The sequence below is a fragment of the Atta colombica genome, unplaced genomic scaffold (genome assembly GCF_001594045.1).
Source record: "Atta colombica isolate Treedump-2 unplaced genomic scaffold, Acol1.0 scaffold41, whole genome shotgun sequence".
Classification (NCBI taxonomy): Eukaryota; Metazoa; Arthropoda; class Insecta; order Hymenoptera; family Formicidae; genus Atta; species Atta colombica.
The window spans coordinates 1,476,033-1,502,694 of record NW_017259520.1 but is presented as its reverse complement, the minus strand read 5'-3'; the positions used below and the strand labels follow the sequence as shown (position 1 = coordinate 1,502,694).

The following is a 26,662-nucleotide window of genomic DNA, read 5'->3' as shown; positions in this document are numbered from 1 at the left end:
TTACGGGCTAACTGCAGGCAGTTATGCTCTCGTTGCTTTTTTTGCGGTAGCAAGAGTATGTTGTACTAAAAGACCAGAAACTTGCAGATTTGCCTGGGAAATGACCGGATTCGTTACACAGCGGTGAGAAATTCCTGAAATTCTTTCAGTAGAAGCAAGCATTCTTTGACATTCAGTGAGCAAGCAAACGATTTGTGGTTTGGAATTTTCCCAAGAGTTGATTCGAAATCAATATTATTTCTCTATCTTTTAATAACTATTTAATATTTTTTCATTATATTTTTGAAATGGGATATTGAATTTATTTTAATATTAAATTATAATTAACTAGAATAAAATAAGATATATTTTATAAAATATTTATGAAGTTTTTATAATATAATATAATAATATATATCCGAAATAGAAACATCCACATTCTTGTATGAATTAATGAAGAAACAATATATATCAATATATATTAATTTTTATCAATCTTGATGAAAGCAAAATCACACATCAGTCTTATTAAACCCGAAAAACGTTTCATTAATGTGCAGGCAAACTATATATAAATATTGATCTCTTCATAAAGAGATTTCAATCAATTTCTATTGTCTATTATTTCTTTCAATTAACGTTAATAAAAAAAGTCATTTTAAAATGCGTACATTTTAAAAGTATCATGAGACGTTTCTATCAATGAAAATATCTGAGGATAATGTGTATTACTTATACTCCGTTAATATTTGCATTAGATAACATCAATTTCGGCAGATATTAATGCTAGTGCAAATTGATTGGCTTTCTAGGCAAGTGAAATTATTACATGCACATCAATCAATTAACGATCCTTACTCTATAAAATTTCGTTCGTTATCACACACCTCATACCGCGAAAATTCCGATCTGTAATTATGGATGTAACACAAATAATTCATGCAAGATAAAATCATATCCTTGTTGTAATGCGATTCAACACATATATGAGTTTTTGTTTATTGAAATAATATCCGATGCATGCGGTATTGAGTTGTAAAGCCACAGGATCGTCGTGTGCAAACAGCACACGAAGTATCAGATGTGCGTGGAATAATGCGCCCGTCAGTAAAATGTCGTTATATATGAGCGAATAAATTTCCGAATTTTTCCGATCGCTGCACTCATTCGCTGATCGGTCAGTGCGACGCGTCGAGGTGACGATGCGTGAGAGATCGATAAAGCTCGCGATTGCTCGTAAGTCACTGAATTTAAAATAAGGCTGGCTGCTGTATTGTAATTTTATAGCAACACATGTAAATAATGTAAGAAAATTTGCGATATGTAAAATGAATACAAAGAGTATTTTTCCTATATTATCGAGCATATATATTTCTAGTTGAAAGGTTAACTTTTTCAAGATATTTGTATTTAACATTGACAGCCTCAATTGGACTGTTGTCCATTTTTATAACGTGTCTTTAATCAAACTGGACAAAATGCCCCTGTTATTGAATTTGTATTCCGTTGTATCATGACGATCACGTACAAAATACAGGCAAGTACGAAATCGCGCACGTGACAATTTGTACAAATAAATTTTCCCAGTTGCCACACTCGGTCGGACAACATGGTCCAAAACGCAATGACGTGCAAACAGAATAACAACGATATGCGGGGCAATGGTACATATGGATATTTTTTCAAATTGTGATCGGCAGAAATAATGAAATCGCACATAGGACCGGAAACGACGAATTTTAATTGGCACGTGACTGGCACTCGATTCATCGCCAAAACCAAACGGTATTGACGGAACGGAAACTCATAAACCAACACAGGGCAGAAGTCGCTTGTCGCAATAACTTTAGAATAACCAAGCTATTATAACTTTTTTGTATTTGGTAGTAAAGAATAAAATGCGATTTTGTTTAATTTGTTATAATTTGACGGCGCATAATTAGCTCAATGATATCAATAATGCCGATGTAAAATAAAAAATATGATTTTTAGATATTTAGTAATATTAATCTTGGAATAATCGAATCAATTGTCGTTTGTTAATTTTTTGTTATCATTACTTATATCGTGGAAATACTTAGTCTTGTTTACATGCAAAGAATTTTCTTAGTAATATTAATATGATATAATTTAAAACTCGAATATATTTATCCAGGTTTAAATTCTGATTAAGATGATATTTTTTCACAATAAATTCTTTACGTAGTAGTATTTCAAAGGTACTCATTAACATAACTAGTATTAAATTGTTGTCAATCTAATTTGTAATATTATTTCAGAGTTTATATTTAGGATTGTATTTTACGATCGATAAATAATCGGCCAATTTGTTTGAACTGAAAATTGTAAAATTTATATAAAAAATATTATTAAACACTAAGACCTACTTTGATCAAACATGATCTTCTTTGCTTATTTATATCGAATATTTCTTTTCATTGTAAATGTATTCTTTCATTTCCTTGATTTAAAAAATTTTTCTATTGTTTAAATATATTTTTTTCAATATGTTCCTCCCGGATATGGAGAACAGATGTCGTCATTTGAAGGTATTGATATTTGTTCTCCATATTATTAAAGAGAGCTTCATGAAACGATTGCAACGTTAACTGTACGGTATTCACATATCGTCAAAATGCGCGACTCGTACATTCGCGGAATACCCACTGCAACGCAATTGCGTTCTGCAGGTGCGTGCGTGCGTGCGTGCATGTCCGCGTCGCGGAAAAATTGCGTTCAACGCGTCCATCACACCGAGTGAATTCGGAAACCAGGAGAAATTAATAGCCGGCGATAGACGACATGGTTATCACTTTTTTCCCCTGCTTCGATGATCCGGGTAGCCGGAGGTGCACGGAACCGTACACGTCGATTGTATCGATTGCGGCGGCTCTCGCCGATATCAAAACATTTTATCGTGGAGCCTCATGAGATCCGACAACCCAATAAAGCATTTCCCTCCCATCGAAAAAAACCGTTCGGAACATTCGCCAACGAGCGGCATCGAGCATGATCGCTTCACATGCTGTGCATTTAATTCTTTTTTCTACAGCGCGGAATACGCATTTAATTTCACCCTCTTTGAATGAAATTGAGTGAATTATTGTGATTACCGTTTAACAGAATTTTATTCACGCGATACGCTGACACGATTTCAATCGCGAACGCATAAAATCCCTATTTGAGTTTAAAATTTTTAATTTTCAATTTATAAAGAAATGGAATTGTATTAATAGAATTTTTCCATATATTTTTTCATTAAGTTTAAAAAATAAATCATTCTCAATTTCAATTCTATTTTTAAATTAGTAATTAAATAAGAAATAAGAGATGGTTTTTTAAATAAATTAAAAAAAAACTGTTTAATTTAATGTTAACTGTAATTATAACAAAGAATCGTGTAATTCTAAAAGCAGTAGAAACAAAAATTTTCCATGGCGAACCTGTCATTGGTTAATCTGGGCGTTACCGGTTTGTTGGAAATTTGTTTAATTTAATTAAAATTGAGTACGGTTCACTGTATTTCCTATCACAGCGCTTACGCCTTATTATGCCATGTCGGAATGAAAATGAGGTGGACGAGCTCACGCGTATTATCAGAAATCTCTTAGTTGGATGGAAGTTGCGATAGTTGTTGCACCGTGAATACACTCTAGTTATACGGAGCTAATTGGAGCGTGCTTTTAATTAGCCAGAGTTCAACCAACGGACAGGAATGGCAGCGTGGCTTTACCTAATAGTATTTAACTCGAATAAGCATTGAGGCAATTTGAAGCTTTACATTCTTTGGGTGCATAATAACTGACAAAATTCATCGATATCACTCAACAGAATTGCACGAACTTCACACGATAGGTAACATATACCACGCATAATAAAATTTGCCTTTAGCATTCAGATAATCTGATTGTGATACATTAAACATGGAAACGCTCTTTAAAATTGCGATAGTTTTAAAAATGTTCCAAGGTAATATATTGCTCGAATGTATATTTGTTGCAAACAAAACATGTACCTCTACTAACATTATTTTATATCTCCAAATAGATATTAATTTCATTATCGATTATCCTATTTCTCAATCGTATTTTATTCAAAATATTAACCAATAATTGTGCTGTTAGATTTCATATTTATAGATACGTTCTGTAATTAAAAAAGGTTGTGACGTTGTGCTGCAAATCTCAATTTCATGAATCAATTTCATAAATTTCTATAAATATCACAGTAAAACTTTTAAAGTTTTCTCCGCAATAACTGCATTTGTTTTCAGAAAATTTCCATACATGTATCACATGATGATGCTACACTGTATTCAACGTCGGTCAGTACAAGCAACCGCATGAGATTGAACGAATAGCTTTCATCGGTTGAGCATCCTGACGTTCTGGAAATTGGCAATCTCGCATGAATAATGAAGAAACTGGCATGGTCGCGTACACTAGTTATCCGGCTGTGCCAGACTTAAGTCTTGTCCGGGTTGGATGAATCGGTGGTTAGCCATTGGACATTCACTGGCTCTCGTAAACTGTCGTTGTGCATTTGGCAAAGAAGCCGAAACTTTGATGTCTCCTGATTCACGATTCAACCCTTATCTGGATAATCGTGCCATAGAATTAGTTCGAAAAGGTCTGTAATTTGTCCGATCTGTCTCTTTCTTGAAACGCGCGTTTAACCTTACGGTGAACGACGAGTCCACATCACGACTCCGGTCCGGTCTCAGAATCGGCCTGTTCATTAGCATTTAAAGCGAAATGGAAATGCCGTGTCAAACTACTTGCTGTCTAGCAAGCGGTCTTCACCTTTCTCAGTTGGGTCAGAAATGTTACAGGTGAGGAATTTGAACAGCCTGCAGATGACAAATTAACTTGGCGGAAGTTAAACATTTTTTGCCACTGTGAACACCGCTATAATTAATAATAATTTTGGAGATCTATTCTGGAGCGTAATCAGATTCTCATCTAAACGTTTCCCAGATATCATGTTATATTAATGTTCGATAAACAAGAATAAATGAATATCACTTGATGGATGGCATTCGAGTATGTGTGTGTGTGTGTGTGAATACAGTTTAGATAAAATTATAAACATTAAAATCTCAATTTATATAAGATCATAAATTTAATGATCATAAATCTTATGAGCTAATGTACGTCTTCAATGTGTCATCAGTTTACTTATCTGATAATAAGTATCTAACGATATTTATAAACCCAAAATTCACGAATAGACATTTATCGCGTTACACGTATTTTCACTCATCGTAAATTTCGCGAGGTAGAGGAGGTTCCTTCGAGGAGATCTTTTTAAGTACCTAAGTCCATTTATACAAAATCCCGTTCCGAAAAATTCTCGTTATGAAGATAAATGCTTTCCTTTTAGCCTGACATAATTGAAATAAATATCGCTCGGAACGCGGATTCTGAAACAAATCTTGCTTTATGTCGCGGAATTCCACGACGTGAATTTCTTCCATTCTGTTGGCCTGTTTGGCAAATAGAAATTTCTTTATGAAGTCGCTAGCTTAACCAATCTTCCACGTGGTGGCAAGCGCTACTCTTGTACAGCCGGATAACGAAAAGAGAAATGGTTATGGTCCTTATCCTACATGCCACTGACTCAGGCTGGGATCCGATTTGTTTAAATCTAAGACTGTCTACTGTATTCTCAGGATTAAGGTCTTTAACTTATCTTGATCATAATTCCAATAAATAATTTATCACAAAGCATAGAAGTTATTATTCTATTATTAAAGATCGATATTTGTGGCAGGATTCGTTAAGCGTACAGCATGTATGTGTGTTTAATTCTAAACTATCCTCGAATGTGTATCATTGAATTCTCTATCTCGCAAAGATTTTAAGAACCTAAAATTTATAAAAGATTAACTTTTGATATTATTTTGATTCCTCTTTTATTTTTTTCTCTTTTATTAATCCTCCTCTTTTATATGCGTAATAAAGAATTATAAAAAAGAAAAGGCATATCGACAAAATTTTTTCACAGCAAAGTATTGTATAATATTTGGTAAATCAATGAACACCATAATGGAGAGTGTTTTCAATAATTTTTCAATTTTATATTGCAATATTGTGTATATGTAATAGAAAGAAAGTGAGAGAGCGAGAGAAGAAAAGAATAAATCAAAAGCTATGTTTGAGGTTTTTCTATGAGAAAAAAAAATCATGGTATATGTAATATTATACGTCAAGATTGTGGCAATGTTTACTGGCTTTGATATAAATAAGAAAATTATAGATCTTACGATACATTTTAATACATTTTTTTTTATTTTCATCAGACAAGAATTTTAAAAAATTAACATTACGATATTTCCGACATTTTATTTTATGTTCGATATTTTATAATCTCTTTCAAGTTTAATTTTATAAACACTTTCTTGAATTGATATATTTTTTACATTAAATGTCTCAAATATATTTTATTTTTTCCATTTGTACTTCAATTCTTTTATTTGTAGCTATTAATGAAAACTTTATTGCAGTAATATGTGTAATATCGTGACAGAAAACTTTATGGCATATTAAACTTCGATTAATCCATTGAGAATTATCGAACTGCAAATCACAATTAATTGTGCGCGGAGAATTAGTTGGGTAATGCGCCATAATAAACATCTGTATTTTATGAGAAGAAAATTCGCGTTGACCGCATGGCACATTTCGTAATGATTCTTAATAATAAACTAGCAGCAATCGCTGTAAATTGGTTGTTTGTAATCTACCTGATATTGACAGTTTATCGCGCAACGGGTATAATTTATGACTATGAACTGCAACTCCATTTATCTATAAGCTCTCATACATGATATTGCAGCACAAAAAAGATTTTAGAAAAAATTAATTTTTATTACCTATTAATTGCTTTGCACATTTTAACAAATATAGTTATTTTATCTCACAAAGTATCTAAAAGTTTAGAAAACTTTATTTTATTTTATTTTATTTTATTTTATTAACTACCTTTATTTAACAAAATTATTACAAATATTTAAAAAATTTTAAATCAGTTTAATAGATGGATAATATTTTACGACAGATATTCGCGATTAGTAAAACATGTGTTAGTTCTTGCGGTTCGTCGCTGCAGATTTTTCTCAAAAAAGTTTCAGCCAGACCACTGTCGTCCTAGCCATATTTCTGACCACTGCAGTCGCCACGGGAGAACTTACCTTCCTAGTATGACTACAACTCGGTTGCCAAATAAAATAATAAAACCTTTCGAGTGCGAGATAGCCTGATTTATAGCACTAAGAGTAAAGGTTATCCACCAGAGCAGGGAATTCAGTGATTCATTGGCCAAGCGAATTGGAGAAGAGTTAAGAGAAATATGAGACAGAGACAGAAATCTTGATATCTGGGTCCTTCCTTCCCTTTCTCATTAATCCCCGCATTAAGTAAAAATTATTAAGTAATTAAGGACTATTCATTTTATTGTATATACGTTCATAATATATAAATGTATATATAAATGTATAGCTTTTTCATTTGTCTGACTAAGCGAGGATATTTTTACTTATCGTAATTAATCTTACTCTGTATGAATCGCTTGTATTTTGAACATGACAATTCTTGATTAAAAAATTAATTAAATTTTATATTTTAAGTAGGAATTTCATATGTAAAAAATATTATATTTATCTAATTTATCGTTAAATAAATTAAATCTTTCTTTTCTGCAAATTAAAAAATTTCTTTCGTAATTCGTTTCTTATTAAAAAAATTAATTTATTTATTCAGCGTATAGTATATTAATTATTAAAAAAATACGCAAATTATTAATGTTCGAAAATTTTATTTTTTCATATAAAAATTCCGGATAAAAAACTTCTACGAACTTTAAATTTGCAAAATCACGTTACTAACATCCATGAAATATATATTATTTATCTTATTTTTTATCGACGAAAGTCGTTAAAGCTTTCCGTTTCGTGCAATTAGGCGTGTCTACCATATATCCTACCGAGCGTCTGTTTCTTCATCATGGTTTGATGTAGATCTTTCTCATTACGCCATAATATCAGCGGCTCACATCCGCTTGCTTCGCGCTTTCAACCGTGGACGAGTCTGAAAAAGTCCATCTCGCCTCCGTGAAGTTGTTACCTCTCTCGTCGAGAGAACGAGATAAGAAAGGAAGGAAGACGAACGAGAAGAAGGAGAGGAAGCGCGTTGCTTGTAGTCGATGCACGATCAGTATGCATCTGTGGTTTCCACGTTGATGTAACAAGCTTCTTCTTATCCAGACGTTCTTGTCTCACTCATCTCTGTCAGGTGAGAGTCGATCTCTCGTTCTCCCTCTCGGTTTACGTACCTTACTTATATCGCGCTTCTTGTGTAACCACCCACGTCTATATTTTCCCCGTCGAAGCTTGAGTCACGGTAAGTCTGAAGGAAAAGTTAACCAGGTATGCCATCCGCTTATCTCGGCGACTGCTCTCCCTTACTGAAACCGCCTATTTCTTTCTCTCGACCTCCAATGCCTAAACTGCGCTCTATTTCCTTTTTCTTCTTTTACACTTTTGCTTCCGTAGAGCGTTGATTGTGACCGAACTTTTTGTGCGGCTTTGTCGGAGCTAACTCGGTCGTTTAGCGGCGTGGAAAAGGAAGGAGATGGCTGACGGGTGTGGGGGTTGATGTCAGGGTGGCAACGGAACTGGCTGAGAGGAGAGACGGTCGGAATCGTGTCGAAACAAAAGCCGTTGTAGGTAATTTCACCATGGGTTGTGGAGGTATGGGCATAACCCGACGACGACGCGAACAGGTTGTCTTCAACAATAGGGCGGCGTTTGACAATTCACTTGAAAGCGAACAGGAGGTATTATCTGGAAGCAGCTCGTGAAAGTTGTCGATAAGCTCTCAAACTTGCAGTGCAACGATGAGTTGTGTTTCATGTTTAAAGCATACATTTCAAAGTATTTTTGATTCTTAATCGTACAGAAATAAAATTACACATTAAAAAATATCTTGTATTGGAAAAGTCAACTCCCGTCCTTGTCCAAAATTTTGTGTTAAATTACATATTCAATAGAATCATTAATTCATAATGCGATTATATTATTTAAAGATTTTGTATTAAATTGATATTCCATATTTCTTAATGTTAAAACTTAATTTGTGAGTAAGTGAACAAATAATATAAAAATAATGTGTTTTAAAATGTAAATTAAAAGATGAATGAAAAAAATAAGCGTTAATTAAACATATCATAAATGTTAATTATACCAAAAAAACGTGTTTCTATAGTTTGTTTAGAAATTGTGTCAATATTGAAAAGTAATGAGGTCATTACGATTATATATAATAAAAAGAATTATTAAGAATTATTGTGTAATAGTAAACTAAATTCTTTGCAAATGAGATTGATAATTAAGTTGAACACCTTAAGAAACACGAAATTGTTGTTCGCGCGACATTGCGCAAAGATCGTATTTAAAAGCAAAAGGAAGTCTTAGAAAAACACGAACACCTGTGCCCATTTCGCTAACAAGATAAAATAATAACAACAGTCGCAGACTCTAGAGTTTCTGTGCTTCTTTCGATTGATCATCTTCATGTATGCATGCGTGAATACTGATTAGGTGTGTGTGTGTGTGTGTGTGTGTGTGTGTGTGTGTGTGTGTGTGTGTGTATTTGTGATATATTAATAAAATAATAAAATTAAACTTTAAATGTCTAATATACATTATGGCATATCTAATTCAATCAAATTGCTTATTTCATTAAAATGTATATATCGCTCCCTTACTTCAAAAGTGACACAACTAAAAAAAATGTAATTTTCGAGTTATTATCATGAATGAATTATAATAGGTAAAGATTATTCTATCAATCATTAAAATTCTATCAATAATTAAAAATCAATCATTAAAACTAATTTAATTTCAATCCGTCCGTCAAATAGTACTTATGTCGTTCTTAAGATTTTCAAAGAGATCACGTAATGCCTTTTGTAAGAATGATACATTTAAAATTGTGTCATTTTTGTAAATAAAGAAAGAGTCTATAGAGAATTTCAAATTAAAACAGTTTTGATGATCAAAGTTTGAAGAAGAAATGGTTGTATTTTGAATTTAGTTATTTTAACTGATAAATATAAACTATTGGTTTATATTTACTATTGGTTTATAAAAACGTTTGTAGTTATTTATATTAATAAATGATTATTTTATTGACAAAGTTACGTAAATAATAATATACGAATAATATTCGAGTGGAATAGTCAATTAATTCATTATTATTAAACCATTGGTGATATTTCAAGTTATGTCACGTTTGGGAATTTTATTCTGGATTTATTAATTTTGTAGAATAACAAAATCGTCACAACTCAAAAAAAGGATGGTTTTTTTTGTAAAACAAAAATGACAAAAAAGACGTTTGATTATATTTCTAAGAGTATATTCTTTTTGTCGACATTATTGAATTAATCAAGAATTTTCTGTTAAATTAAAAAGTTCTGTCAAATTAAAATAGTTTTTCCATTTTCTAAAAAAATTAATTAATTTTAGAGTTGTAGCTATCATTTTTGAAGTAAGGAAATTATGTTGAAAAATTTTTCAATCAAAACGTTAAACATGTTTAAGGAACATAGCTGTATCAAGTAAATGTATATACTTATTGTTAAAAAATTATAAATAATGGAAAAAGCATTGAAAAAGCATTGGAAAAATAGAATATGCCATACAAAAAAAACAATTTAAAGTAATTAAAAATTAAACAGTTTAAAGAATTACACAAATACACGTTCAAATCTATTATGATTTTATCATTATATTTATAATTATATAATTGTAATATTTTAAATTGCGATAAAGTATTTTAATATTTTTCAAGCGATATTCTCGGACTTCGATTCTGTTTTTCGCTTGAATTTTTACGAGCACATCTTAAATCTTACTTTCCCTTATCTCTCTGGCAATACTCCTGGGTAATAGCATAGACATGTAGTGCGAGTGCAGACGTTAATTCGAGTTTCGTTGATATCCGCCGATACGCCCATGCCTGATAACATTTTTGTAAGCAATTAAATCGTCCTGGAATTGCTCGTAATCCTGGTGCTTTAATGTCCAAAATTTCAACAAACAATAAATGCAAAAAAATTCCGTTATAGGGTCATAGTCCTAAACACTGAATGTCCCAGAATTGGATAATCGATAGTATTTCCCACGGAAAACTTTCAGTTTTCTGCAATGCAACGGTGGCAAGAGTAAAATATAGAAGTAATTTATCGGGATCAAGATGCTTTTCTTGAGTACTTTTAAGTAAGTAAGTCTTGCAATCCGCTTTTAAAGTGTATATTACATTCGAATATTATGCGCGCTTCTGTATTGTACCGCCTCGAAAAGTTAACGGTTGTAGCGGAAGTAATTAGAGAACTCTTTTCCTCGTGGACTTAAACCCGGACATTCCCTCATGAATTGTAAATGTGGCCAAGTTTTTTAATCTTAGTATCGCATCTGGAATCTCAGATTGTCTATTTATAATTCGCTCTCTTCGCTGTAAATATAGCGATCGGAAGGATGTTTCGATTATCTCAAAAATGAAACACTGAGGGATTTACTCGGATTTATTCGGATTTATTAGAAATTCTCATCTGTTTTTGTAAATAAATCATGAATAATTTTTATGAATTACTTAGAATAATTATTATTAATTATTATTAATATTTTTGCATCTTTTTTATAAATGAATAGAGCTAAAAACGCGATATCGATATAATTTTAAAAGCGACGTCAAATATTCGTCGAATAAAAAATCATTTTCTTTCATATTTTCTATCGTTTCCATTATAGTGAAATAGTGATATATCTTGGCACATTTTTCGAAAAAAGTATACAAATATATATTTTCCGAGGAAATGTTAACTTTATCCTTTTGTGTGATGGTCATTCGGACAAAAGATCGTACTTTTCTTTCTGACCCGTCAGAGCAATCTTTCGGTTTTGTTATACATGCAAATAATCCTTCGGTATTCCTGAAACGGCAGCCTCACTGGGAGAACGAAATTTGAGGATGTGAAAAATAATAATAACCATAAAAAGGCGCTCAAGACATAGAAATTCCAGAAATAGTACCATCTTATTTGAATTATTAGCAACGATTTTGAAGAGATGTTTTGCGCAAATGGTTTTTACGTATTATACGTCTCCGTCACTATTGTAAATATGACATATTTTGCTTGAGAATCAAAGAAAAATTGCTGTTTGTAGAGAGAGGCGAATACGTTTCAGTTCAGTTCAGTGAATCGTCTACATATTTGTGAAAATTCATTGCAAGATCACGCGTCTGGAAACTTGATTTATTTATGCGGGTTTCAATGCAAGAACGCGGATGATTTCCATTAAATCAATCACAGAAAAGTATAAACTTAATAAATAGAAAGATCTGCATGTTAATCGTACGCGATTCATTTCGTGCAAACATAAAATATTAATTTAATAAAAAAACTGTATGATTAATAATTTTTAACAGAATTTTATAAGAAAAACGAAATATTATTTTTACGGACGATATTTTAATATGTTATATTATAATTAAATGAAAAGTTTATTAGATAAAGTATCTGTTTCTATCTATTACGTATTGAACGTACTAAAAAAATTTCAAGAACATAAGATTCAAAAGCCTCGAGACCCAAGAAATCAATGATTCGAGGATTTGAAAAAGTAAAGATATAAAAATCTCCTAAACTTGCAACAGCAAGGATTGAAAATATCAATAAGACATAGATTTTATAAAAATCTAAAGACAAAAAATCTGGCAGTAATCATCTGTTTTTTTTTATGTAACGATATAAAAGCTATTTCTATATCCCAATCAAAATCGTAGTATTATTAATATATATTTTATTATTGTTGTTTTTCAGTTTACTAGTATTTAAGAACATTATAGATATGAATTTAATCATAATTTAAAACAAGAGAAACATAGAAATCAAACAAATTAATTAAATAAGCACGTTAAATAGCTTATTGAGTATTTCTAAAAAATAAAAATTTTTTTATTAATATAACACTTTTATTGCAGCTTTTCGATGGAATGGCATATTTAAAGATTTGTAAAAAATAATTATTAAAAAAGAAAGAAAATATGTAAATAAAATAATATCCATTCTATAATCATTCATAATTTCTCGCTGCTGGTGTAAAAATACTCCGAGTGATCATTCCTGATTAAATAAATACAATGAAATTAATAAAAAAAAATTAATATGGAAAAATTAAAAGATGCTCAACTCGATGAATCGCGAAAGCTCGATTTAAATACATGCACTGTGCGACTTCTGAGTACGCACAGTGCTTCATTGGCACGCTATTCAGAGCATTCACGCCTGCACGCCTGTGCGTGATACGAAACGCGATTACGGGCGGCCGTCGTAGCGGCGCGTAACAGTGAAGTTTCACAACGTCGTCGTCGTCGTCGTCGTCTTCGTCGTCGTCATCATCGTCGTCGTCGTCGTCGTCGTCGTCGTCGTCGTCGTCGTCGTCGTTGTCGTCGCGACGACATTCTGATCTGCATTTAAATTGGAAAAAAAGCGTTAAGCTTCGCGCGTCGTGAACACGCTGCAACTGCGGCCGCGAATTTTTACATGCATAGCGGATGTGTGATAATTCTGTTACACATCATCAGGTGAAAGAATAGCTTTTTCTCATTCGAGTTTCCTATTTCTCATGTAGATTCATTGTTCTAATATTATAAATGATAAAAATAATAAAATTAAAAAAAATAATTTCCTCTTTGTTACAATATAATGAATAATTATCTAGAAAATAGATAGAAATCTCATTGTTTCATACTACATTGATACGTTTTTGATTACGGCGAATAATGTTTTGTAAATTGAGAATTAATGGAATATAACTTGTTAATGGAGAAGTTTGACCGAATGATATGCACATATACGTTATTTAAATATATATGTTGGTGGAATTTATAACTATGCAATTTGGATAGAATGTTATATAATTTAAATACAAATAAAATTTCTTTTTCCATATGCATTACGAGAAATACTATAATTTAATATAATCGTCGAATTGTCCAGAGAAATATGTGCAAAGTATGAATACTTATACATGCGTGCGTAACTTCTTTATGAACATTATACATATTTCAAATCATAGCTAGTAATAAAATAAAAATAATTCTGCAGTTCGTTTGTTTCATTATTTCTTTCATTTTTGATTGATTACTCTTTTTATTCTTTTGTGTGTGTGTGTGTGTGTGTGTGTGTGTGTGTGTGTGTGTGTGTGTGTGTGTGTGTGTGTGTGATTGAAGATATATTTTAACATTCATGCTAGCATCGTAGCACAAGCTCGTTACGTATAATAGAAGAGAAACATTTTTCCGCTTAATATTTTTCGATAACTTTATCGTTGTCTCGAAAATAGCAATGCTTGTTACTTTGATAACAATGTGGCTATTGTTACTCACATATGCGGTATTACTCGACGTGGCAATACACACATTGTTTCGAATAGCTTTTAGTCGATTTTATTGCTCCATAAAGCATTCAGTGATGTTGACGCACAGACATCGAAGCTGTAGGTGCACTATCGTATATGCCACGTGACGATAAATTATTTTACATCTTTCATTGAGATCTTGCCAATCTTTCAAAGGCGCAATGTAACTTACCTTTACATATCATGCAAAATTATGGCCGATAAAATATTATTGTGATATGGAAGTATAGTAATATTCGTATATACCTGTTACGTTTTATAAATATGATACGAAAACTAATCGTAAAATATAATTTTGCCATAAATATAGAAGAATGTCTCCTATTATGAAATAGGCGCCTAATATGAGATAGCGGCGTTTCTGCTAAACTAATAAACGCTATCTATTGGTTCCACTATAAATTTATTGCTCTTGGATTGAAAACTGTTTAATAATAAAAAATTCATTATTAGATTATGCCTGTAATCATCGTAAAAAAAAGATTTTAGAATTTGGATATCTTCATTTCAATGGGATGAGCCTTTAAATATTGTTTATTATTTAATAAATAAATATTTGGCAATAAATTCTTCATGTAATGATAGAGAAAGATCGTACTAATAGAAAAATACGGGATATGTTAAATTGTTTAATTACAGAAGTTAGATTTGATGATCGCAAAACCATAAAGCGTGGAAATCGTAATATCCAGGATCATAGTGAAAATTGTTGCTAAAGTATAAATGTTATTGTACAATAATAAAAAGGACAACCAGAATAAACGTCGAGTGCCTATTTCTGCGATGCTTGATTTCAATTTACCTGAAGACGAGTTCTGGAAGACGAGTTCTATAATGTATCGCGTATTCATTTTTCGCGCATCCTGGCTGTATTTATATTTAAAAAACATTAAATAAAGTTTTTTTAGTTGCAATACTGATACTTTGCGTTTTATCGATTTCTCGGGGTGTCTCATATTAGGAGTACAATTTTTTGACTTTGCGATTTGCTCACTTTTTACATTTCTTTAATTTAAAAAAAAAATGAAATTTGAATTAAATTTTATGTAACATTAGCTTAAATCTTATTAAATTCCCTTCAAAATAATCTATTATTTTTTTAAATTCTGCCCATAGACTTCTAGCATTTACCCAAAATGAACTCGGTAAATATTTATAACAGGGGCCTTCCTCTACCAATTTTCCGGGGTGTACAATTTTTTCCTTTTATTAATGAAAAACTTTCTACGAAATGCGAAATTGTATTTGTAATATATCGAAGAAATATTAAATTACGTGGAAAGAATAATTTTGATGAAATTTAGCTAAAAATTTAGCTAAATACAGATTTGAAAATAATTTTGTTAGATTATAAAAAATTCTACATAAGTATTTTGATAGTTCAACAAAATTATTTTCAGATCTGTATCTAACTAAATTTTTAGATATTTCAGCAAAACGTTTTTTTGTATAAAATCGATGTTGCACAAATCCCCTCGCGTCATAAATTTTACATCCTACAAACTTTAATTATAAAGTCAAGACTCGCAAGCGTCATATCTTTCTTCATATGTGTACTGCATGAGTTTTTATAAACAGAAGATTCATGTGTGCTTACCTGGATGATTCTCGATTTGTTGAGGATCGTGTTTCCCGATGGTTGATAGCGTTCCATGTCCCTCAGGATACTACGTACACCGACGTCGTCCGCGTCGACCAAACGAAAGGCAGTGATATTGACAAAATTGTACTTGAAGTCCTCGAGATCGAAGGTTTCGATATCCTGCGGAAAAGCGAGTGAGCGAATCGAGTCGCAGACCAAGTGGATCTTGAATGTGCGTTTCAATATCCCTAGGGTACTTACGAAAGTCGTGAAGAGGTAGTGGTACTTGTAATCATTCATCTGCAGCTGCAGGATCTGTAATGTATGTGAAACTGTACGATTAGTTGAGACTACTTTTGTGATAGAAAATATTATATGTAAAATATAAATCTATTTTAAAATCGGAACCAAATTTACCGTTATTTTTATCTCTGAAATATTTTTTTTGCGTATGAATTTTTGGAACAATTTAGAATTAATTTTTTTTTCAACAATAATTTATTTAAACATTCTTTCCCATAATTTTTTAATATCCAAATATTTTCATAATTAACTAGCAGATTTTCTTTCAATAATAGCAAAATATTTGAAAAATAATTTATATATGTATATAATACGTATAAAAAATTTAGGTGTGGATTTAATATCATGAATATTAATTCTCATCGTGTTGGTGATGTTAATGATATATAAACACTATTAACACAATGTAGATTTAATGCTATTAAAATTTTAAACCATAATATTAAATTTATACTCATAAAATTAAATTAAATGTTCATTTATATCAACATTATACGGTAAAAATTCTATAAACATCATAAAATGTAAAATCCACACATTTTTATTTTTTTTAGAAGATATGTGTTAATGTAATATGTGTGCAGAGTGATTTACCATTCGTAGAAAATGATGCATGTGCTCGGGTTTTGTGTCCACGATGATATTTCGAAATTCTTTACTCTTCATTTCGGAAAGGACCTGCCTGTATGAGTTGGGATCTGCCTGTCGGAGACTGACTTCGATACCACGGATTTTCGGTGATTTCACCAGCTCCCGAAGCTTCATTAATCCTAAAAGCCGAAGTAGATATGTACTTATCTCAATGTATTCCACAAGATATAAAAAGTTTTTTAAAAATTTATGAAGATTGTCGATGTCAACACGAGCGAATCATTTGTTTGTCACGATCTCCGTAGGAATTATCAGGTTGGTCGCTTAATGACACGGAAACCCGTGAATCGCGCTATCCGACGAAATCAATACTCTCCAGCGCCTAAGTAATCAAGGTATCTGACTTGCAGGTCTTCCGGGGAGAGACAAGCTCTGTTCTCTTGCAAGTTACCCGCTGAAACTTTGACTCTTGAGATTCTGACGCATGTTGGAGACAGGCGACAACGTTTCGATCTGTCAGTTTCTATTGGACGGAGTGCCGAAGTCGAGATAATTTCACCCATGCAAACGATCTGCTGATTGATGCGGTCGAGTTTACTTGAGCGTATTGACGTCTAGGCCGATCGTATTGATTATACCATGTTAACGTATATATTAGATAACACAAAGTTTATATTTATTCGCTTAAATGCTTCTAATGATGAATATAAAAAATAAAATCACAATGATCTACTAATTTTACTTGCATCATTAGTTATCAATTAATATCAATCATTAATTTAATTTGAAATAAAAAATTTTCTATAACAGTATAGATATGAGTTACACTTCTATTTTGTAAAAAAAAAAGGTAACGTGTTACTTAAATAAAATAGAAAAAAATGGTACTATCATAGACCGTTTTTTTCAGAAAAGAGAAAGGAAGATATCTATTTTGTAAAAAAAAAAGGAAAATGTACTTTGTCATGTATTCTTGTACATTAAAGTGGTAGCAGTAATTAATCTAGGAGCGAGTAAGAAACCGAATTTAATTGAAGCCGTGTTGAGCAACTCGAGTAAGACCAATGTTCTCATGTAAGCAGATTTTGTATCCTGGGGGACAACATCGGATGACTATCTTGGGAAACACTATGAATGACTGGCTGGAAGTTAAACGCGCATGTTTCACTGAAGCACCAATAGTGACCGAATGTAATATCTTTGCGGTCGTCACATATCAAGTTGTGTTTAAAGAAAACAGTGATAAGAAAATTATTTTTACATAATAGTATAATACAAATTCAACATTTATAAAAGTCTATTTTATAAATATTATATAACTTATCGATTATATAACTTATTTTTATTGTGATATTATCAAGATATCTCATCGACTTTTCATTTTGTTTCAATTTAATCATAAACAATTGTTCTACAAATTTTCTTCTAAAAAAAGTTCTAAAAATTTTCAAGTGTGTAATTTTTTTTTATTTGCATGATTATTAAAAAAGAATAACTATAATTATTAATAAATTAGTATTAATATTTTGCGCAAGGTGTGATAACGAAAAGTTTAAATAGGTAATGAAATTGGTTAGATGAGCGTTACAGTTTGAATTGAAAATAATAAGTTGAATATTTCTTGCGGTTTGTGGTGTGACTCGTTGCAGTTTAAATTATGAACACTCTGTGTATACTAAGAACGTACTTTCATGGGAGTCGTTTGAAACGGCGGTTTTAATTAAAATAGCATTTCGAGCGTTTTACTGCTCTTCGTAATTTCGCGGACGACATGCGAGATAAAGATCGGAAGAGAAAGAAAGAGAGAGAGAGAGAGAGAGAGAAAGCGGTACCTTTTATTAAAATTGACATGGCGAGAAGTCATAAAGAGGATGCGTTATCGCGAGTTACGTTTCAAGGCGTTGTAACAGATACAGAATACGAACATCCATCAAAGTGGAAGGATGGTACGTCGTTTACGATTCTACAATGTGAGAGAATTGTACAATTTACAGATTACTAACTAGGGAATTGGCATTGCCTGACTTAACATACATTGTGTTTAAGGAATATCGAGGAAGACCGCGTTTCTAGAGAGCGAAACGTGACGTGCGGAAATGAGCGCAATGCGACGCAATTTCTCACTACGATCCGCGTCGCGGTTTTGAACTTAACGGCATAGTATTATCCTGGCTTTCAACGATGAACATTGAGAAATGTTTCTGCATATTTTGCATGTTTATGTATAATAAAATTTATATAATAAACGTGTTTCATAATCTTATATTTTTGTATTTGAAAAGAATGATGATGTAGAAAACGAAATTTGCTTCATATTTTCTGTTTGATTCTTTAGATTAAAATATTATTATATATAAAATGTTCGTATTTGTTATATTTTTTAGAAAGACTTGGTAACACTTGTTCGACACTCAACTGATCGCAAATTCGTAGAGAGAAGATGATGATTATGACCAGTGTAGATATAATGGGCTCTTTTAATTTCTTCGCTATTAGGTGACGAATTTTAGTAATTACTTATGAAATTATTTGTTTAGTTATACCATGATGCTAATATACCATTATACCATGATGCTAATGTGCTAAATATCCAGTATTTTTGTTTTCAAGCATTTTAAAACACTTGTTCGACACTCAACTGATCGCAAATTCGTAGAGAGAAGATGATGATTATGACCAGTGTAGATATAATGGGCTCTTTTAATTTCTTCGCTATTAGGTGACGAATTTTAGTAATTACTTATGAAATTATTTGTTTAGTTATACCATGATGCTAATATACCATTATACCATGATGCTAATGTGCTAAATATCCAGTATTTTTGTTTTCAAGCATTTTAAAACATTTTCAATATAGCTTACATTTGAATCAATTGATTAAGCATAAATCGAGAAAAAACACCCCGTTCTTTTAAATCCAATCGATAATCCTACGATAATAATAATAATAATAATAATCATTAATAAAAAAGAGTAAAAATAAAGATAGAAAATCACTAAGAAAAATAAAGAGCTAAGTATTATTGACATTGTATAAATCATAGGAGAAATCTTACCAAGATAATTAATTGCATCACTTATATATATAAGGATTCTGTGAGGTGCGAGATGAAAAAAAATTACAAGCCAAATTAAACGTGGCGGTACAATAATTGACAATAATTTCTCTAAAGGGTTCAGAAGAAACGTTCTATTCCTATGGAAGATAAATTATCATATTGATTTTTATACACTCTAATGACGACCACTTACGATTCGTGCTCGAAATGTCGATATGCCTCGACAGTGCGAAATATTGTGCTGAATTGGCGCACGAAAGGAAGCTGTCAACGATTACTTGCTTCTTCCTTTTTCGTTCTTCACCTCGAGTAGATCGCGCGGTGACAGACGATCGAAATAATTGGATCGCCGGCTGTCTTAAACATGCGCATTTCAAGAGGACGGCCGAATGAATATTGAAGGTGCGAGTGAGCGGCGGCAACTGAAAGATTCGATTTGGAAGTACTTTGAGAAATAGCGCTTTAGAATATAAATGCGTTTTTTGTAAAAAAAGATACTTGATGACGCTTTTAATAATATTCCAAGAAAGTAAGAGGGACAACTTTACTTGCGGAGTTGCAATTATATTTCGACAAAGAATGAAGAAAATATGCAAGTGCTTTTGTGAAAAAGTTTCTTACAAAAAGTTATATAGTTGATTCTTCCAAATTTACTATTATATATATGACATTTTAAAGGAATTATATCTCTTAAAAATCTCAAGATTTTTTTAGATAAAATTTTTTTAGATAAAAATTCCATAATGAAAAAAGAAAAGATCGATCAGTGTACTGTAATATACAAAACTAAATCAATATTTATTAATGCTTTAATTCTAATCAAATTTCCAAATACTACTTTGCTGTAGTAATAAGCAAAAAAATAATAAAGATAAGATGCTAATGTTTTGTAAATATATTAATTTCAAATTCAATTAGATACAGTTAAATTTGCAATTCAATTGAATCCAAACAGATATTTTCAATTTTTATTTTTTCATAAAAGCAAAAATATATGAAAATCAAATGATAAAAAAAACAGAAAACAAATTCGCATTTGATATTTTTCTAAAATAATTAAATAATTTTAATAACTGTAGCTATAACGTATTGTTGAGAATATTTGAACAAAAAATATTGAAATACAGTAAATACATACTGTACTAAAATAAAGCCTTTTAAAAATGTTCTATAAAATAAATAATTGAAGAGAAAAAAATGAATATATATCTGTTTAGTTATAAATATATTTTAATAAAAATATACAAATCGATTTTAAACTTGCAGATGATTTCATTCGCAAATATATTCTTTTATTGACATGTAATTGTATATCATTTTTTCTTTTTGTTATGCATGACTATCCTTAATAAAATTAAATTGGATGTAACAATGCATTTTTTTCGCGTATAGTTATATTTTACAACAACGATGTCCTTCTTAATTCATTGACTATCACTAGTTAGCGAAGATCTTCTTTCAAAATAATGTACAAGACGGATTTTTATTAAGTATTATTTATTAAGTACGTCAAAAATCGTGAAGAGGCTTGTTTTCGGAAGATTTGCTCATCCCATCGGGACTGGTCAGTCGTTCGTGCGCAAAGACATATCGAAGAACTTCGACGATCGCCGAGTTATACGAAAAGTTCATGAAGACTTTCGCTGCGTTTGGGAGCGAATTCCCACTTTTGCGATCCTCCATCGCATCGCCATGGTTCAGCTATCGTGTAAAACATACGCGCTCGACTGGACACGTTATATGGGACCGAGTTGGTCATAAAATTCTCATTATGACAAGGGGAAATTCTTGTTCATGCACGCAAGAATGCACGCGGTAGGATATTCACGGAGAGATTTCCGCAAAATATGATAGTGATCATGTATAATTTTCACAAATGCACCACTCATCCTCCTTGCATATTCTTCGGACTTCCTCGTAATTACCGTAGTATTACGCTCAGATTCTGTGAAGAATTTCGCCAGAGTTCATGTTTAGAAGCAAAATCATTTAGAACACGTGATTGTGAAATTAGAGAAGAGCAAGTCTGCTTAACGAAATTTGAAAATACATAAGAGAAATTATTGATCTCTTAATAATATTCAAGATACGTGAGGGAAATGAACTGGTAATAATAATCAGTCAGAATATGTGACTGAAAAAATTGACATTGATCATGTTTAAAGTATTCGAAGCATACATTGCCTTTTTAAAATTTATATTTAAAAATAATGATTAATATAAATAGAAAAGAATCAAAATATTAGATATTGATTATCATTATTTTTAATATTGTAAATTTGTTGTATTTATTACATTATTTATGCCAATCTAGGATAATGATATCATGTTGCATCTTATACATAATTTAATGCAAAGATAAATTTTGTAAGGTATGAATGAGTATCGAAAATTTTTTTCGGAGAGCAAAGAGGTTACCATTTTGTTGTCACGTAAATAATTTTTGTGTTAATAAAGTATTCTTTAAAATATATATATATTTTACAACTTAAAATGTTTCCTTTCTGATTTTAAATAGGAAAACTATTAAATCTCCAATCTTCTGCTGGGTATAAATATACGATTTACAATGACGTTTAATAAAAAAACAAATTTTACATTTTATATACCGCTCAATTTTTATATTTTTAAGTTAAAAAATATTTAAGGATCACGTTCGGCATTCAATATAGATATTCGTAGGGAAGATAAGCACAAGAGCTCGAAATTTTCCATCGTACAGGTCTTGCATCCTCAGAATACTGCTGGTCTGTCACTTTCAGAGGTTATAAAAATACAAGGCCACATCGCCTGGTTTTGACGGATCTCACGTAAAAAGGATTTGACATTTCATGCTTGAACTAGCGAACTTTAGGCGAGCATACTACAGAATAAGAAGAAAATATCTAGACAGAATACCGTAGATAAAATGTCGAAAATAAGAAATATATATATATATATATATGCATATGACGTAAAAACTTCGTACTTTTATTTAAAAAACAGTGTGCATTAAAAATACTGATACTATTGTTTTGCAAAACATTATTTTTAAAGTTAAAAATGTATATTCTAAACATTTTATATTTTAAGTCTCGTGATATATTCGTGATATTCGATGAAATTTGCGAGATGCAAAAATTTTCCAATAAAAATGTCGGCTCTGCCGTAAAGAAAAATAGAAATACGCAAACCGTTCTCTTGTGTTTTTTTCTACCATTCTGCATCGAAATATAAAAATGCAGGGTCGTGAGTTCAGTGGGACGATTCGTACTTCTGCCAGCGACTCCATTATTTTGAAGGATTCCGTGAGGAATGGTAAGGAACGACGAAGATGCAAGGAAGAGAAGAGTAAGACGGGGGGGAGGGGGGGGAGATGTGGAGATGGTTGTTCGATGAAGTCTTAAAAGTTCCACAATGGACTGTGATGGGCCAGGTTGAAGGTTCATTGGTGATTCTCGGGACGTAAGGACACGAAATCAGGTTGGCGGGAGTACGAAGCAGGAACTCGAAACTATTTCGGCATTCAACGTGCTCTTTTTTCTTCAGATGAAGAAAAAGTAGAAAGTACCATCATCTCACGGTGAATTTCTCATCCTTTGGTACTTATCTCGGGATGAATGAAGGTTGATCTTATTATACCGCGGATTGAAAAACCGACGCCGAATTAACTAGTGAAACATTAATCCACAAGGGGCGGTTTCACTTCACGTAATTTCGATGAATGTAATTCTAAATGTAATTACGACGTCGGGAATCTCGCTGCCGATTTTCCGTTGAATAATGTCTGACGAGCTGAAGCACGTAACTCACTTCATATAAAGACGAGCGCGCGTGGAAGAATTTTCGCTTAATATTGCATCGCATATTATTCGCGCGATATTACGATGTTCAATCGAAAAACTCTTTCTCAGTGCGGCTGACTTAATGTTTTTATATTATTGTTATTTTTGCTATATAATTTAACACTTAATATAGCTGTTTAATTATTTAAAATAATGTAAACTGTTTAATTATTTAAAATGTAAGCAGTTTAATTATTTAAAATAATGTAACATAAGAATGGCGTAATATAACGTTGGAAAAGCGATGATACTTCTCGCTGCATCCATTAGCTCAATTCTAAATTCGAATGTTATTTACTTAAAACAAAATATTTTGTTGCATAAAGTTATTATAAGTCAAATTATTTGTTTGGTTTTTTGCAGTTAGTTTCAGGATGTATTTAAAAATGTTGATATTAACAAATGATATTGACTTTTTCAGCTGATTTTTTGACTGAGCTGATATTATATGTACAGTCAAAATATTCCTAAAGTTAGTAAACTTTATTGTTTTTTTTTCTTAAATTGAAAATTGTAAGATTTACTAAAAAATATTATAAGCATTAATACCATCCAAACCAAATATTTTGACCAAATATAGCTTTCTTCGCTCATATGTGCATTTTTTCATCTAAATAAAAGGAAGAAGTTTCATGTTACTATTTTTATCCATTTTCTACACTGATTGGATAAAAAATGTATCTACCAGAGCCTCGGATCAGATCCAATTTCCCCGAATAAATTCTGAAACACCTTCCCATTACAGAATTAAAAATAGATTCACGCCACAGGTAATGATTCTAAGTGCGACGTTGGTAAGTTGTGTACTTTATAGGTGCAAAACTAAACAGCTCGCGCAGTCACAATTCCGCTCGCCATTAACATCGCGCATATCTGTATACGTGAGAAACTTGGCGTTAATATTACAGCCACGGACACAGGACTTCATTGTAAAGTTTATTCTACCAGAGAGTTATGCGGAGCGCGTTTATTGTACGGTGGCAGGTTTCTAATGCGGCGGCTTGATTTTGCTCGTTCTGCGTTAATGCGCGATATCTCTCCTCATGCGCGAGCGGAAGCGAAACTGAATTAGATTGTGGATAAATGCCGCCCTTGCGATCGGATGAACGACGATGTTTGTATCGATACTTCAGACACATGTCAATAGAACGATTAAATATTAAACATTAATTGTATAACATTCTTATGGTCATTGACGTCCCGAAACAAAAAACTAGAAGTATTGGGGAATTCTCTCATATGTTGAAATATTATGATATTCTTTGTACATTCTACTCGAAATTTCATTTTCGTTTAAAATTGCAGACGAGGCGAAAATGTTTGAACTTTTTGAGAAAGCTCTGAATTGACATTCCGCGGCGGTCTAAAGGCATATAGGGAATAATGATTATGGAATTCTTCAGGCATCAATAATTCTTTGGTATAGAAGAGAGAGAGAGAGAGAGAGAGAGAGAGAGAGAGAGAGAGAGAGAGAGAGCGCATTCGAAGCATCCACAATACTATAAGATAAAATTAAATAAAGAATTTAATGTGTTTCATAATTCTTTTATCTAATTATGCGCGCAATTAGTATTTCTTGAATTCGCACATTTAAATTACAAAGCGAAAAACAAAGAAACGCTTCCGTTGCTTGATTAGATAGAATGCAGCGATTCGAGAAACGCGCAAAGTGGATAGCGAGTTGTTACTGGTTAAGGAAGTTTCCGCGGAAACTCCACGAAACGGAAAACGAGTAAAGTAATCGTGAATCGATACCAGCGACTCTCTAAACTACTCGAAAGTTGAAAGAGATCTAATGCCACGCTATCTGGCTCCCAAGATAGCCATGGAGCTAGCGACTGCTTGCTCGTCGATTGAATGAGTCAATTTCGCAAACTGCCTAATTTCTATCTCTTATCATCAAAGATAACTAAGTGATTTAAATTAGGAGTTAAATAAAACTTTTGAAATCCGTTAATCTTTTTCTATTCACATGATATTAATTTAGCGTACAAGTCATGATTTTTTACAATGATATAATAGAATAGTTGACTCGAGAGCTTTTCGGGTAAAGACATTGATCCACTCAAACGACATGTTATGTCAACACCGCATCTTCGCGACGATGTTCGATTCCATCGATAAAATGAAATTCCGCTGAACGAATCGCGGGCTCTTAACGGCAAACATGCTTGAGACGTGTACGATTTCGCCGACCCGAATCCCTTACACCTCATGGGTACATAGCATGCCGGAATTGAAAGTGTAGGAAACACGAAGATCCCGGAGTCTCAGTAAATCTCTCGAGGAATTCACGTCGACTCTGGCAAGAGGCGTGATGCGCAAGGGGTTGGACGAGATAGCGGGGAACAGGCAGGGGGTCAGGGGTGTTCTAATCGGCTTGTACGTGTACTTCCCTCACAAATAGCTAAGCTCGTTGTGGAAGACGGTTAAGCTCGGGAGATGTTTTCATCAAAGGTGGTTAAATTCCAGGAAAATCCCGCAGAGAGACGCAGAAATGAAATTATCGACGAAGCAGCAAAGTTGAATAGAAAAACTTAAGATGTTACCGCTATTTGTGAACGTGTTAGTCTATCAATGACGTCTTTTCATTTCACTTTGCCGCGCGCATAACATGTTTCATTCGATTGTGTATAACATCGCTTTTAATTGTCTTGTATAATACAATGCCACGGAAAATTGAGCCATGGATAACGTATCCAATTGATTTTGTTATCAATTTCAATATCTCTTGCATTATTCAATATAGATGGATCATAACATATTAATTTTCTTCAAAGGTTTAGTAATTATGTTATATATAGTTGAATTTATGGTAGATAAATTGACTAGCTCTCTC

General features: G+C 32.1%; 1 protein-coding gene across 1 annotated transcript in view; it reads right to left on the bottom strand.

Moving 5' to 3' along the window:
• LOC108691157 (glutamate receptor ionotropic, kainate 2-like) overlaps window positions 1-26,662 on the bottom strand; it is a 105,274-nt gene that overhangs the window by 52,667 nt on the left and 25,945 nt on the right. The window contains exons 3-5 of the mRNA XM_018198813.1: window positions 16,944-17,119; window positions 16,308-16,361; window positions 16,062-16,226 (exon numbers count right to left, since the gene is read on the bottom strand). Coding sequence (XP_018054302.1) covers window positions 16,062-16,226; window positions 16,308-16,361; window positions 16,944-17,119 — 395 coding nt within the window. The remainder of the gene's footprint in view (window positions 1-16,061; window positions 16,227-16,307; window positions 16,362-16,943; window positions 17,120-26,662) is intronic.